At 38.0% G+C, this 15,749-nt stretch overlaps 2 protein-coding genes across 2 annotated transcripts in view; both read left to right on the top strand.

The window, feature by feature from the left end:
* The first annotated feature begins 1,622 nt into the window (after window positions 1-1,622).
* LOC107757904 (RWD domain-containing protein 4-like) lies at window positions 1,623-5,411 on the top strand. The gene is made up of 8 exons (XM_016575510.1): window positions 1,623-1,831; window positions 2,167-2,247; window positions 2,528-2,637; window positions 3,156-3,306; window positions 3,543-3,654; window positions 3,734-3,783; window positions 3,941-3,943; window positions 5,041-5,411. Exons 1-8 carry the CDS (start codon window positions 1,808-1,810, stop codon window positions 5,071-5,073), a joined length of 564 nt encoding a protein of 187 aa, XP_016430996.1. The 5' UTR covers window positions 1,623-1,807; the 3' UTR covers window positions 5,074-5,411.
* A 1,286-nt stretch (window positions 5,412-6,697) lies between these two features.
* LOC107757903 (RELT-like protein 1) overlaps window positions 6,698-15,749 on the top strand; it is a 21,320-nt gene continuing 12,268 nt past the window's right edge. The window contains exon 1 of the mRNA XM_016575509.1: window positions 6,698-7,277. Within this exon, the coding sequence (XP_016430995.1) occupies window positions 7,232-7,277 (46 nt within the window). The 5' untranslated portion in view covers window positions 6,698-7,231. The remainder of the gene's footprint in view (window positions 7,278-15,749) is intronic.

Genomic DNA, 15,749 nt, shown 5'->3' with positions numbered 1-15,749 from the left:
GCAATAACATATCTTCTGGGGTCATGCCACTGTTAGCCCAATGAAGCTATGATAAATATTGCATTTGCAGACAGATGATAAATGATTTATTTTTGACCCTGAGTTGTGTCTTTCATAAACTCATTTTTGGATGGCTTATTTAATGGAAGAACTTGTAGAGGTCTGGTGAAATAGATCTGAAATTAGAACAGTAAATCTTCCCAACAGGTAATTTGGCTATCGGGCTGTCAGATGTGAGCTAGGATATAATCTTCTGCCCCCGACTCTCTGGTGCACCTCAGCTCAGTCTTAAAAGGCCGGTGGGTTTGCTCAATGTTCAGAGAGGGCTTTAATCATGACTCAATGAGGATGACCTGTCTTGTTGACCTGTAAACCAGAGGAGTTCCACATGTAAATGAGTGCAAATAATCAGCATTCATGTCGTTGTAAAGGCCCTTGCACAGAAAGTCTAAAATAGTCGTGTAGTTTCGTGATTACTATGTAAATGTGAACTATTAAGTAAAGGTGTAAAATTATTTTGTTTTGTTCTGATTAGATTATGTAAGAAGCCACATTAATTAGAATGCAAATGGGAAATGATGAGCTTCAATAATGCATAATGTAAAAGTTTGAATAAATCATGATCTGAGTAGATACTTAGCAGATTACTTCAATGTTAAGTTATCACAATAATTCCTGCTGTTAAAGGGATAGTTAAAAAAAAAATCTGGCATCATTTACTCACCTTCATGTTCGATATTCTGTCTTCTGCAGAACACAAAAGAAGATAGATGTTTTGAAGAATAATCAAACAGTTTTGGTTACAGTTCACTTCCACTGTATGGACAAAACAACCATTTTCTTTTATGTTCTACTGAAGAAAAAAAATCATACAGGTCTGGATGGAACAGCATGAGAGTGAGTAAATTATGACAAAATATTGATGTTTCTTTAAACAGCCTATTATAAGTTAACTCTCTCTCTCTCTCTCTCTCTCTCTCTCTCTCACACACACACACACACACACACACACACACCTAGAAGAAAATGTCAACATTGGCCAACAAATATTGTTATTAATAAACAAATGCATAACATTTTAAACATTTATGCCAACTTGCCCAATCTGACATTCATGAAATATTCTCAAGCACACAGTCCAACCTTTTAGGTAAAATCTTAATATACAATTGACTGTTGTCTTTGTGTATGCCAGTGTGATTTTATTTTTCTCATTTGGTTGCGCAACTGCTGCTGCAAACATTTTATTATATTGATTTTTAAGATAGGATAATAAAATTTAGGAGGATTAAATTCACAAAATGACTGTTATTTAAGAGGGTTTTGAATCAACATACAAAAGGATTGCTGAGGGGAAAACACAAAACAAGCATTTGGACTCAAAAACTCAATAGGCTATGTGTAAACCAATAAGTAAAGTAAAGTTAAAGGCTTATTAAATCAATGCTTTTTAAAGAGTAGATGCATATAATCTTAGAATTTATATTCTATATCCCCCCCCCCCCTCTTACTTTACACTCAAGGCAATAGTGTTTTGCCTCCATCTGGGGTCTGTTAAGGGTCGTTGCAGTTGCCAGTGCGTTTCTGTACTCCAGTCCTGCAGGCGGCAGTAAGTGACTGTTTCCTGTAAGACGACATTCTACTGTGTTGTATGGGCTGGTGACTCTGTAAAAGCACAGCAGAGTTAGGCTTGGGAATTCTTAAAGCATGTTGATATTATTAAGTGTTTAAACGCTATTTTGGCTACAGTCCGCTGGTACAGCAGCGCTGTTTATGACTGGTTTAAAGTGTTGGATTGGCGAAAAACATGACAGCCAATGAAGACCAGGAGGTGAGAGAGATACAGCTAAAGCTAACACACATGAGCTAAAGATGGCCGTTTAAATACAGTGTGGAGGTTTTATGAAGGCTGTCACTGTGTATTCTAACTTAATCACATACTTAATGAACTTCATGTTTATACCCACGTTTGGTTCTGAAATGTAATATTTAACATTATACAACAATTACAGTGGTTGTATCATGGTACAGCGATGCTATTACTGTATGTATACCATTTTTATGTACCATTGCATTTTTAAATATACTTGAAATATACCACGGTATATGACCAAAACATGGTAATACCATGGTAGTGTTGTGATAATCTGAAGTGTATATGTGCAGATGGAGTTGGAGGCTCTGCGCTCTATCTATGAAGGAGATGACTGCTTTAAAGAGCTCAGCCCTGTTTCCTTTCAGTTCAGGGTAAGAACTGCTTCTCAATACAAATACTTGAGTGGTGTGACAAATGTAATAAAAACACCAAATACGGTTCACTTTGGCTTACAGAGATGTTTTATTTAAGGCATACAGATAATGGGACTATTTACATTACACATTCATATATTGTAGTATTCAGATGAAACCGTATTAATACAATTCCAAAAACCTTTAGCGGTATGTTGCATGTTGCATCATCTCCAAAGGTTTGTGGTAATGCCATGGTTTGTGTCAGAACAGTGTCTTTTCCTTTGTTTATTTGTAGATAGGAGATCTTGATGACTCCAAATCCTTCCTGCTAGAAGTGTCATGGCCAGAGAACTATCCTGAAACTGCCCCGCACATATCATTAGATACTTTTTTCAACAACAGAATGTAAGTTGTTCTCTGTATAATTGTGTTGGCTTTTAATTGTGGCTTTCTTGGCTGAAATGTTCTAACCTAGGGCTGTCCAAACTCGGTCCTGGAGGGCCGGTGTCCTGCAGAGTTTAGCTCCAACCCTAATTAAACACACCCGAACCAGCTAATCAAGCTCTTACTAGGCATAGAAACTTCCAGTCAGGTGTGTTGAGGCAAGTTGGAGCTAAACTCTGCAGGACACCGGCCCTCCAGGACCGAGTTTGGACAGCCCTGTTCTAACCTAAGTTCATCGATTGTCCTTGACCTAGATGTGTTGGATTTTTAGCAGTAGGAATGTTATATTTTTAATATACACAATCGTTATCCACCTTATTTTTCCCGTAATAGTGGGAGTGGCCATTTGTAAATTTAATGGGTCTAAATTTAAAAAAGTACTGACCCCAAACTTTTGAATAGTTGTCAGTTGTATTAGATTTACACTGTATGTAATTAGGTTTAACAGGATTTAAAAAAAATCAAAAATCTATTTTTAGATCCCTGGAGACAAAGCAGTACATTCTTTCCAAATTGAGTGAACAGGTAGAGGCCAACCTGGGTACTGCCATGATGTACACGCTCTTTGAGTGGGGCAAAGAGAACCAGGAAACACTCATGGAAAACCATCAGCCTGTGACATCCGCTGTGGTCTGTATTCTTGAAGTGTTGGACTGTCTGAATATATTGTGAAATCTCTGGACTACTGCTTTCTGATTTATTTGACTTTATATGTTTATACAGTCACTTCACCTCAAAGAATACAGCAGCATATTTGTAACTGGTGAAGGTCTCTTGTAGCTATGGAAACCGCTTTTCTGCATTCAGATTGTTTAGAATGACTTTGTCACTCCTGTAAATAATGTAACGACTCTATTGTTTCGCAGACCCTGATATCCAACAGCGATGTCATGAATAATTCCACCTCTGTTAGTAAGAAGAAGGAGAAGAAAGAGCAACTAACCAAAGCACAGAAGAGGAAACTGATTGGAAGAACAGGTTAGTATCGTTGGCAATAAAAAATTGGCTTTGTTGTTTGAATGCACACTGATGTGAAACTGCTCTTTGCAATGAACAGATAATAAGGGTGAACTGCCAAGAGGTTGGGACTGGGTAGATGTTATTAAGGTAAGCTAAATTGAAAAGATTTACTGTAAATGCCATTTTATATGTAATGAGTGCACATTCTGAAATTTTCAGGGACTTGTTTATAATGTCTTGTCTTTTTTCTCTTTTGCATGGGGATCTCGTCCATACATTACCACCTTTTCTGTCCAACAAACAGCATGTAAGCAGTTTATGTGTATAAAATATACATGTATTTACAAGATATAATATACAGTGGTTCCAAGAAGTATTTGCACTCTAAAGTCAATTTAAGCAAAATTGTTGACATTAGATTAAAAAAAGAATCAAACCAAATGGTGTTTATTTTAAAGAAAACACAAGCATTTTCCAGAAATTTGACATGCGTGTTTTTTTTAGATAAGAAAATAAGACAGATGGACAATAGACAAGTGTTTGGGCATAGTTCATATGATGAAGTCCACCTGTGGTTACTCTGCTATAGGACACATGTGTGAATTTCATGCGAACTGATGGCATACATCTACTGCAAATCAACTTGGGAGAATTGGTTTTAAGTAATTCAAAAATTTTTCAGAAAATGTCTTGCATTGTATATATTTGCAGATGCTGCTTGATTTGATATTCTGTTGTAATGGCATACGAATTATGGTATGACTAGAGTATTCAAATATTTTGGGGCCTCTATTTTGAATGAAATCTTCATGTAATCATATCAGTGACATACTAGACCAGGGATCCTCAAATCTGGCCCACGAGATGCACTTTGCTGCATAGTTTAGCTCTAACCCTAATCAAACACACCTGAGCATGCTAATCAATGTCTTCAGGATCATTAGAAAATCACAGGTAGGTGAGTTTGATCAGGGTTGGAGCTAAACTCTGCAGCGCATTGGCCCTCCAGGGCAAGATTTGAGGAACCCTGTACTAGACTATAAACACTGTTTATAGTTTTTAAAAACTGTAAACCATTGTACAACAGCATCACAAAGAAACACTGCTACTACAAAGTTTGTTGTCAGTTTTTTTTTTTTTTAAGAAATTTATACTTTTATTAAGCATGCATGCATTAAATTGGAATAAATTACATTAAACAATTACAATAGAAAACAGTTGTTTTAAATGTAATATTTTTTCTCAATATTACTTATATTGTATTTTTAATCAAACAAATGCAGCCTTGTTGAGCATAAGATACTTTTTTCAGAAACTCTTAAAAACCACAAACCTTTGAAGGGTAGTGCAAGCTTATAATCTGTTTACATATTTCTTGTTTTCTTTTTTTTTTCTTTTTTATAGCTGAGCAAAACTGGAGGAAAAGGTGAAGATTAAAGAGATGCTTGAGAAGAAACGATGGATTGAAATGTATGGATTAAATGTCTCTGTGCCCTTTTTTTTTTTTTTTTTAAATGAAAGCTGAACACAAATTCTCTGCAGCCATGATTTCAATTCACCTGGAGCTGCCACAGAGCTGATTTGACACTGAGTGCAAGGAGCTCTGCCATTACAGAGACACGTGTCCTCAGAGCCACACTAGTGTGTGCTAAATTATCTGAGTCACACATGAACATCATGAGGTGTGTTATAAGAAAACTAACACGGGTTTAAATGCTTGTATTTTTGGATCTGGTAGAACAGTTGGGTGTGACTTAATAAACCTAACAGGAGTGTTATGTTTCATCTAGTGAAAATTCCTTTTAAAAAATGGTATCATGGGTAGTTTAAAGGTGCAGTCAGATAAGTGCTGTCAGGTTACTGAAATAAAACAAGTATTATTTTGCTGGTCATGTGATCTCAACATGGCAACCCTCATTAGGTCCCGCTCCATGTCAAAGTAAGACGGCTAAATAAATACTAACCATCTATTTAAGGGTAAAAAATAATAAAAAAGTGGACTTTTAAGTGTTACATTTTGATGTTATACGTCAGGGGTGCCCAGCCCTGCTCCTGGCGATCGACTGTCCTGCAAAGTTCAGCTCCAACCCTAATCAAACACACCTGAAGCAACTAATTAGGGTCTTCAGGATCACTTAAAAATTAAAGGCAGGTGTCTTTGATTAGAGTTGGAGCTAAACTTTGCAGGACAGTCGATCGCCAGGAGCAGGGTTGGGTACCCAAAGATATTTTATGGGTGTGTGTTTTTAAAGAAATAAAGTGTTTTAAAGCACAGTCCTTTGTAGATAAAACAGTGCCACTCTTGTTTAATGTGAAAACATTGTGTGAAATATGTCACCATAGTGTAATATGGATCTGGATCAGAAAGGTTGTTGAAGCTCCAGGTTTTGACTAGTATTAGTCACCTAAGTGAAGGTGAGAAACATTTGCGATGATAGATCGTGTGGTCAAACTGTTAATCTCGTGTTTGAAGTTAGTCTTTCTTACCCATTTAAAACAAAAAAAAAAGTACACAGAAGTGAGACATATCTAGTGTAAAATATATGAAGATTTATTTATTTTGCAGAAAGGTTTATCTATTTAAATTTTATTAATACATTTTGTGTGTTTTCATTTAACACTTTCGGAAAGAGGTAATCAGAACACAGCGAGCATCATTACAAACATAAACTCCTTTTTATTAAAAAATCAGTGATCAGTAGAACAGTGAACATATCTAGCAACGATCTCCAGCGTGTCGGACGTTTCACCCATTTAAAAAAAAAAATCGTAAATAAGTACAGATTATTTTAATTAACACTAAATTACATATTCTGAAAAGAAAGAAAAATGAAATTGTCTTCCCTTTCCCCAAAAACAAACTCAAGATCATAATATTTTGGGTTGTATAGAAGGGCTAACGTTATACTATTGTAAAGAATTTCTCAATAAAATTTTATAGGGTTTTTTTTTTTGTTCATTAAAGATTCTGGCAGTGATTTACATTTCATGCAAAAATAAGTTACATGTTGAAATACGCTTTGAAAACGTTTGTTTGTGAATACAGTATTTGCCACACAAAATCACAACATACTCTTATCAACTTGCTTCTTTGTGAATACAGTATTTGCCACACAAAACACAAAATCACAACATACTCTTATCAACTTGCTTCTTTGCGCTAGTTTGCTGCGTGACTGCTAGAAGCTGCTGTTGTTTAGACTTTTTTCCGGGTTCCCTCTTCCTCTGTTTCTTGCTGCTTGTACACGTGTAGAGGCGTGCTGCCCCCTGCAGGACTGGAGATGCACTGTCTGTACGCAAACTGACACCATTCTCCCATATGCACATACAGGACAATTTTGTTTGTACACGTAAAAACTTTACAAACGCTTTTTGTCCTGGGGATTTTTCTGCTTTTGAATCCGAGTCGCACTTGACCGTGTGAAGAAATCACTATGAGGTACGGGGTTACAACTTTAAGAGTGGGATGTTCCTCACAGCAGTGATAAGAATGAGGAAACAGTAGCTGTGAATGTAAGCGCAGCTCAAAGCTCACGAGTCTCTGGACACTACAGTCCGTGTCCGAGTTCATCCGTTGACGACGATCGCGGGTAACATGAGTGGGGCGATGCCAGCCTCCTTAACACCCAGCACCACGCCACGTAAGTACATACCCGCTTATTAAGACATGCGCAAGGGCAGATCGATTGATGAAGACCTTGTCCGGCAAAATGAGAAACACTCATTCATACTCGCCTGTATCATATCAGTATGTTTGTGGCGCACTTGGGTGAATGCGGCGGGGCTTTTGTGCAAGGTGCGGCTGTCAGTCATAAAGTTATTGGCAGATGACCTGGGACCCAGCACACGCTGATGCTGCCGTATATCGGATCGATATTTGGGAATATGTTAGTCCATGGTCGTGCGAACAGATGCGTTGACTCTTACAGTCGTGGCCAAAAGTTTTGGCAGTGACATAAATTGTGTTTTGCAAAGTTTGCAGCTTAAGCTGATGTGGTTTTCATTCACATTGTTTCTAGATTATTCTGTAGAGTGATCAGATGCATTTTAAATAATTGCTAAAAGTTTCATTGGCCAAAAAAAAGAACTTTTCACAAAAAAAAAAACAACAACAATTTTCACCAGCTAACATTAATTGACTAATATCAGCAGCACATGTGAAGGTGTGAAGTAGTACTAGTCAGGTGAAATCACTATCATACTAATTAGATTGTAAGAGCAGACTGATTGCTATAAAAGGAGGGAAGAAGCGCTTCCAATCATTGTGTTTTTGTTAGAAATGGTTACCTCCAAAGAAACACTTGCAGCCATCATCGCTTTGCATCAAAATGGCCTCACATGCAAGGAAATTGCTACAAAGAATATTGCACCTGAAAGAACCATTTACCGGATCATCAAGAACTTCAAGGAGAGAGGTTCGACTGCCTTGAAGAAGTCTTCAGGACGTCCCAGAGTGTCCAGCAAGCGCCAGGACCGTCTCCTCCTGAGGAGTCAGCTACGGAATCGTGTCACCAGCAGTGCAGAGCTTGCTCAGGAATGGCAGCAGGCTGGTGTGAGAGCATCTGCACGCACCGTGAGGCCAAGACTTTTAGACAACAGCCTGGTGTCAAGAAGGGCAGCAAAGAAGCAACTTCTCTCCGAGAAAAACATCAAGGACAGACTGAAATTCTGCAGAAAGTACAAGGATTGGACCGCAGAAGACTGGTGCAGTTATTTTCTCGGATGGAGTTCCCTTCTGACTGTTTGGGACCTCTGGAAAATCGATTGTTTGGAGAAGAAAAGGTGAACGCTACCTTGAGTCCTGTGACGTGCCAACAGCGAAGCATCCTGAGACCATCCATGTGTGGGGTTGCTTTTCAACCAAGGGAGTAGGCTCGCTCATAATTCTGGCCGAGTGGACAAGCAGAACCCCACAAATTGTGATCAACACCGAGAACTAATAAGGCAAGAATGGATCGCCATCAGTCAGGATTTGGCCCAGAAGTGTATTGCAAACGTTATGAAGAACAAGGGTCAACACTGTAAATATTGACTCATTATATGTTTTTGCTAATAAAAGCCTTTAAAACTTATGATATGCTTATCATTGTGATATGCTTACTTATGATATGCTTATCATTGTTTTTCAGTATACCTTAGAGTCATGTGGAAAAATAATCTACAAATACTGAAGCAGCAAACTTTGCAAAACACAATTTATGTCACTGCCAAAACTTTTGGCCACGACTGTGCATTACCATTCCTCTGGAACTTTCATCAGTCATAAAGCTCACAACACTGCTTTGTTAGAACTAAGAAATCGCATTGATCAGGTTGTTAATTTCACAGGAGACTTGATTGAGTTCTTAATTATGTTTCATTTAAGTGTCAACTCCTAAAATTCGTTTAAAGGAATATGAATTGACATAGATGAGAATTATATACACATAGCATCACACAAGCGAGTCTTGATATTGTTAATATGGAGTAACTTGCATTTGGCCAGTTAGTACATATATTTCTTCTTTGCCAATGCAATTAGTTCCAAAAGAAGCCAAAACATCAAACTTTTTTTCACCAAGCTACACAAACTGAAAGCTGCACTGGAACAGAGTCACTCCATTATTTTCTTCACTATGGAGCGCAGCAGTGACCAACCACTGGCCTTGGTTCCCAAAGTTGTTGTTTTTTTTCTTAATTTTTTCCCCCCATAGATTTAAAAAAAATTGTGAAGCTAAAATAAAAATGCAACAATTTGCTTCAATTTTGAGTTATGACAACTTCTAATGAAATTGTTCAATCAACAAACTACATTGAGTTAGAGCAACCTAATAATTTGTAACACAAACACATTTCTAAGTTGATTACTCAAAAAAAAAAAAAGAAGGATTTGTAAGCCTGGAACCAATTTTTAGTTAAAATCCACAGCTGTAATAGCACATGATCAATGTAACTTATTTAGCAAGATGTTAAGTAAGATGTTAATTGCACTCTGGCATTATAGAAAAATCTTTGCCTGTAGTGTCAATGTAGTGTTTACCTTATTGTGGTCTGCTTTTCAGCACAATGGTAACCATAAAAACTTCAACATTACAGAAACTCTTACAAATGTCAAACATTACAGCATTAAACACTAACGGGTCTTTTCCTCCACTAAAACACACACACACACACACACACACACTCACACACACATAAAATAACACTTAATTTCAACATTTACTCTCCTTATCCAATCCTACGCAAAGCATGCTGGGATCTAGAAATCCACTACCCAATTTCCAAAGTTAACAAGACAATTTGAGTTACTACAACTTAATTTTTGAAGAAATTCAAGCAACGCAGAAATTTGAGTTTGCATTATACATTATATTAAGTTGATGCAATAATCAATATTATGTCAACATAACTCATCAAAATAATGTTGGCAACTTAAAAGGTTTAATTAAAATATGAATTAAGAATTTTTAACTTGCAACCTTTATTTAATTTGTGGCAACAGGTCCCCTGAATAATTTTTACAGTGTAACATTTAAGAATGATATTTATGGATGTTACTCATAAATACAAGACCAAGAAGAAATGGAATCAACAGAATGCTTAATATTAAAGAGGAACAAGAAACAGTGAGTGCTCATTTATCTGCCGCAAAAGCACAAGCGCTAGTCTATCTGGGTTCACAAAACCATTCAGGCTCAGAGTCAACATGGCAAGTACCACCGTATGTACACGGAGACATATCAGAAATTATAGGAAAGTTGATGACTGCTAAAATGAACTTCCATCTTGCTTCGACACTCCACTACAGGATGTATAGGCCTAGTTGACAGATCATGTGCACTCCACTGACTTCACTCCTATTGGTTGTCGCTCCCGAAAGTTGCTCTTCATTTGCATAAAGTTAAACATCTCTCAACTTTGTCCCGGCGCAGGACACGCCTACATCCTGTCACCAACAGCCCCTGTTGCTTGTGTCGCCGGAAATTGCCAGCTCTCTATTAAAATGAATGGGAATTTGTCACTACGTGTCACTGATAGTGTGAATGCAGCTTGAGTGTCAAAAGACTCAAACCAGTCCTTTACTAGGTGAATTGCTGCATTTCAAACTTGAATTTAAATCTGCCAGTTCTAGAAATCTCACGATCGGCCCCCTTTCAGATAGCATCGGGCCCCTCTCTGATCTGAGCCCTTGGAATCGTCCTAACCTTTCCCACCGTTACGGCACCCCGGGGTGCAAGGCTGTGTACTTAATGGCTTAAAAATGATATTTGAAAAAGATGAATTAAAAAAGACAGTTACACTGCTGTTCAAAAGTTTGGGATCAGTAAGATTTTTAATGTGATTTAAAGAAGTAATTTAAAATAATGGTTTTCCATTTTAATATACTTTAAAATTTAATTTATATCTGTGATGCAAAGCTGTGATGCAAAACTATTTCCAATATTGATAATAAATCAGCATTTAAGAATGATTTCTGAAGGATCATATGACACTGAAAACTGGAGTAATGATGCTGATGAAAATTCACATTTGCATCACAGGAATTAATTATATTTTAAAGTATATAAAAATAAAAAACCATTATTTTAAATTGCAATAATATTTCACAATATTACTGTTTTTTCCCCCCCGTATTTCTGATCAAATAAATGCAGCCTTGATGAGCAGAAGAGACTTAAAAAAAAAAAACATTACAAATTTTACTGATCTCAAACTTTTGAACGGCAGTGTACATACAATACTGCTGATTTAAATATGTTGATTGTGTTACAGATAAAGTAGTTTGAGAGCAGGGAGACTGACTATCACGTCATTCGAAGTTAGTGGTTCAACGGATCACAAATCTCACGGTTCGGATCACATTACGGTTTTTGACCCATGGATCGGATCATTTTTCGGATCAGCAAGAAAAGAAAAATATTTTAATTGAACTTGCTTTCCATTTATTACTTAAAACGAAGTACTTCTTTGATACCTTTGAGACATATAATGATGATACACATTTCTTTCTCAGCTGTTTTCATTCACTTGAGACATAACTGACTGCGTTTACCTGAATGATTGTCGACATGGGTATTTTGTCATAATTGTATGTGTATGTGTCTGTTCAGAGGATTCAGTTCGGTGTTTGCGCGCTGTCTGAAATGCGTGTGCGGCTGTGCGCGTAGAGAACAGCGCGCGAGTAATGAATTGAGTTCCCTTTTGTCTTTTCTCTCTGGAATTGTTTAAAATTCACTTGCTTGTGTAAACACAGACAAATGATAAACTTATACTCTATTATGGTTAAATTTTGCAATTAATCCGCGGATCACATGCGTGCCGAACCATGGGGCTTGGTCCGTACGGATCACGGATCAACTACGATCCGTTTAACCACTATACGGAGTGCTTCGGGAAGGTGCTAAAGAGTCCTTTTGGTGTGATTTGCTTGTTTTGATTATCTGATTGGCGGATATTTCTTTGCAGAATCATGGGTAATGTTGTTTTTTTCCCCCTTGAGTTCCTTTTTGCTTTCCTTGAGTTTTTATTAAGCAAAGATCTGTTTGGATGAAATACAAGAGAAACCATATCAAATTTCTCACCACACCTATTTCTGACTGGAGCGTCACAAGCAGCAGCTGTTGTCTAAAAGGACTGCATCCCTGGATTATTCCGTTAGAAATAAACTCTTTGGATGTCTAATTGGAAACTACCAGTCTGAAATCTGTCTTTTATTTAATCTATACTCTGTCTGAATGTCATTTTGCTGTTTGCTCAGACATCGTCATGTCTTACGTGGCCTTTTAGTGTTCAGTTAAGCAAGATGAATGGAAAAGGAGAATTGTTTAGCTGGAATGCCTTCCCACACATCGCACAGATTGCTTGTATTAAAACTGCACAACATTCATTTAGGTAAAGCTGTCATTTAGTTTCCCTGAGTGAGTCAAGTGCATTTTTATGACTGCACTTGTTGTAACCTAAGATAACAGAGATTCTCTTCCACTTGGTTGTTGGGCCTGGTTGCAGAAGTGGACAGTAATTGTACTGAAGTGTTCATGCGTATGTGAGTGACGTCAGATCCCCATCTCGGTAGTTATCCTGTCTGTTCAACTGCTCTGGCGTCGAGCCAGTTCAGCAAGATGAATGGTTACTTCCTACGCACCCAAACTCACTATCATAAACTTTGATGCTTAAAGTTCAGAATCAGAATCAGAATCAGAATGAGCTTTATTGCCAGGTATGTTTACACATACGAGGAATTTGTTTTCATGACAGAAGCTTCCACAGTGTAACAGAATGACAGTGACAGAACAAAAAACACAGTTAAAAAAAAAAAAATAATAATCCCACTTCAGGTCCTGAGAGATAGTGGTGCCCAGGAACCTGAATGACTCCACTGCAGTCACATTGCTGTCCATAATGGTGAGTGGAGGGAGAGCAAGGGGGTTCCTCCTGAAGTCCACGGCCATCTCCACAGTTTTGAGCGTGTTGAGCTCCAGGTTGTTGAGACTGCACCAGACAGCCAGCTCTTTAACCTCCTGACTGTAAGCAGACTCGTCACCAGCAATTTGTCCAGCAATTTTCGCTTCCCCCGTCTGCGCGTCCTGAAGCGTCTGAACAGCGCCGCTGCTCCCCTGACTACAATGTCCAGCAAAACATCAGAATAATCGAAAACCGGTGAAATATCGGGTGGTGTGTACTGCCGAATGTCCAGCAATTTGTCTCTGGTGAAACTGATTGCAGGGATATAACTAAAGACAGGACAAACTAACAAAAACATAAAAACAACTGTGGAGCACGCCACGGAGGCAGCCATCATCGTCGGCGCCATCTCAGTAAACAATAAAGTTCATCAATAAATTGAAAAAGAAATCCATATGAACAGGATTTCCATATGAACAGTTGCTTGATATGATCAACAGGTGTTTATGCACATAATTGATCAATGCAAAAAATATAGAGCTCATCAAATATGGTCAACGGAAGCTCAAACACTTGCTTGACATGCTTGATTCATATTGATTATTTTATGATGTGTTTATGAACTTCCTGAAGCGTCAAAGTTTTGGCAGAATGGACTTTCAGTAGAGGGTTTAAGGTAATGCACATACACATAACTTATAATATACATAACACATAATATAAAGGCTGTCAAATCTTTATTGGTTCATGTTATTGAAAAAATTAGAGGCCTGAAAGCACACCTCTCATCACCTGTAGATATAATGTGAAGTATCCATAGCTCCACCCAGGCTATTCAATTGTAATTGTGGGATTTGGATGAGTATATTTTATTGACGTCTTCAGCAGACAAAGGCTCCAGTCATTTTGTCAATTACTATCCCTTCCTTAGTGCACTGTATTCAGGGCTTTTGTGTTCTGTAAATGCAACAAGTCCAAGCATCAGTGCATGTGATATACAGACATGCATTAACAGACATCACAATCGATTCTTGTCTGCATGTGTGTTTGGCTCATAACTTGTTGGGGGTCAAAGTTCAGTCCCGGAGACTGAGCAGGAACGCCCAATATACAGTTTGTTCACAGACCGGATAACCATTTGATCTCTTGTGTTCTCAAGACATGTTTAAACAAAGAGTTCTCCATATGATGGTCGATTTTAAAATTCCTTGGAATATGGAAACGATTTAGTATTGTGGAATATATCAAAGTACCATGATATTACAGATGTAGTACATAAGAGGTTTAAGAGTGAAAGATATAGAGAGTGTTGAAATGAGAGAGTGTAACTGTACAGTGGAAATTTACAGGGATTACTGCTTCCCCTGAGTCATTCACTGCAGGGTACCATGCCAGTGTCTGTCCTCTGTGCTGTTCTCCGAGGTCATTCTTTCCTTCCGCAGCCCTCGCTTTCACTCAGTCTTGCCCTTTCTGTCTTTCTCTATGTATCTGACTGACCAAACACTTGGCCTGTCTCATTTTGAGCTGTGTAATGCATTTCTCTGTCTGTGCAGACACTCGCTCTCAGCACTTATTGAATCAGCACTGCTAACTCTGAAACTTTAGCCACAGAAGACCGCTAACAGCAAAGAATAGTAACTCAATGAAGGTATGGTTTAATCTAAAGATATATCAACTAAAATGTTGGTTAGTAAGGTCGGCTACTTCATCTAGTTTTTTTTTTAGTTTTTTTTTTAGCAGTGGTGCATAACATTTGCTTAAAGGGGTCATATGACGTTGCTAAAAAGAACATTATTTTGTGTATTTGGTGTAATACATTGTGTTTATGCGGTTTAAGGTAAAAAAACACATTATTTTCCACATAATGTACATTATTGTTTCTCCTCTTTGCCCCTCCTCTATGCCCCGCCTTTCTGAAACGCGTCGATTTTTACAAAGCTCATCGTTCTGAAAAGCGAGGTGTGCTGTGATTGGCCAGTGCTCCAGTGCGTTGTGATTGGCCGAATACCTCAAGCGTGTGACGGAAATGTTACACCCCTTATCATATTGTGATGCTGACTCCAGGTGCGACGAGACAAAACCAATAAAACCCATTACAAACGAGGCATTTGTTGCATCCAGTGGGGACATAATTACGGATTATAATGACTTATATTGTCATTTTAAGCATTGCATTGCGTATTGCGCCGCGTAAACATAAAACCATTTGTCTGCATTTCTGATCTGAGAAAGGACAAACAACAAGCACTACTCTACACTGACTGCTCAAAACTCGCGTTAGGTTCAGGAAACAGTCCTCCGTTAAATGCGTTGCACACACACACACAAATATTTGGTTTGAACTGTTCTGGAACAGTGTTGTAAATGCAAATGAACCACTGATTTCTGGTTGTGTCCTCTTTTGGAAGACCAAACAAAGTAGTTTCGCTTTCACAACGAAACACACACAGCGTCTCCACGACATGGCGGCGGCGGTAACAACAATAAAGTTACGCCTTCTTTCTTTGCGTGTACATTTGCTACATTTGTTATGCAAATCTTCCCACACAGTGACGTAGACATGTTGGGGTGTGTTTAAACGAGGCGTTTTAGGAGGCCGTGGACGAGTCTTAACTTTTTTAAAGAATATAATTTTGGGTTTGAGACTTTAGTCTTTGCAACTTTACAGATCTTCTTTATGCACCAAGAGCTTGTAACACTCCAAAGAGAAAGGAAAACTTGAAATCGCATCA

Source organism: Sinocyclocheilus rhinocerous, unplaced genomic scaffold, assembly GCF_001515625.1.
Source record: "Sinocyclocheilus rhinocerous isolate Xijiao unplaced genomic scaffold, SAMN03320098_v1.1 scaffold1555, whole genome shotgun sequence".
In the NCBI taxonomy this organism is placed as follows: Eukaryota; Metazoa; Chordata; class Actinopteri; order Cypriniformes; family Cyprinidae; genus Sinocyclocheilus; species Sinocyclocheilus rhinocerous.
This window is presented reverse-complemented; position numbering and strand designations above follow the sequence as displayed.

Bases quoted from the DNA above. Each gene is read 5' to 3' on its own strand.
- LOC107757904 (XM_016575510.1), top strand. From the start codon at position 1,808: ATGACAGCCAATGAAGACCAGGAG. The intron at 1,832-2,166 runs GTGAGAGAGATA...GTATATGTGCAG, and splicing joins CAGCCAATGAAGACCAGGAG to ATGGAGTTGGAGGCTCTGCG. The intron at 3,307-3,542 runs GTCTGTATTCTT...ATTGTTTCGCAG, and splicing joins AGCCTGTGACATCCGCTGTG to ACCCTGATATCCAACAGCGA.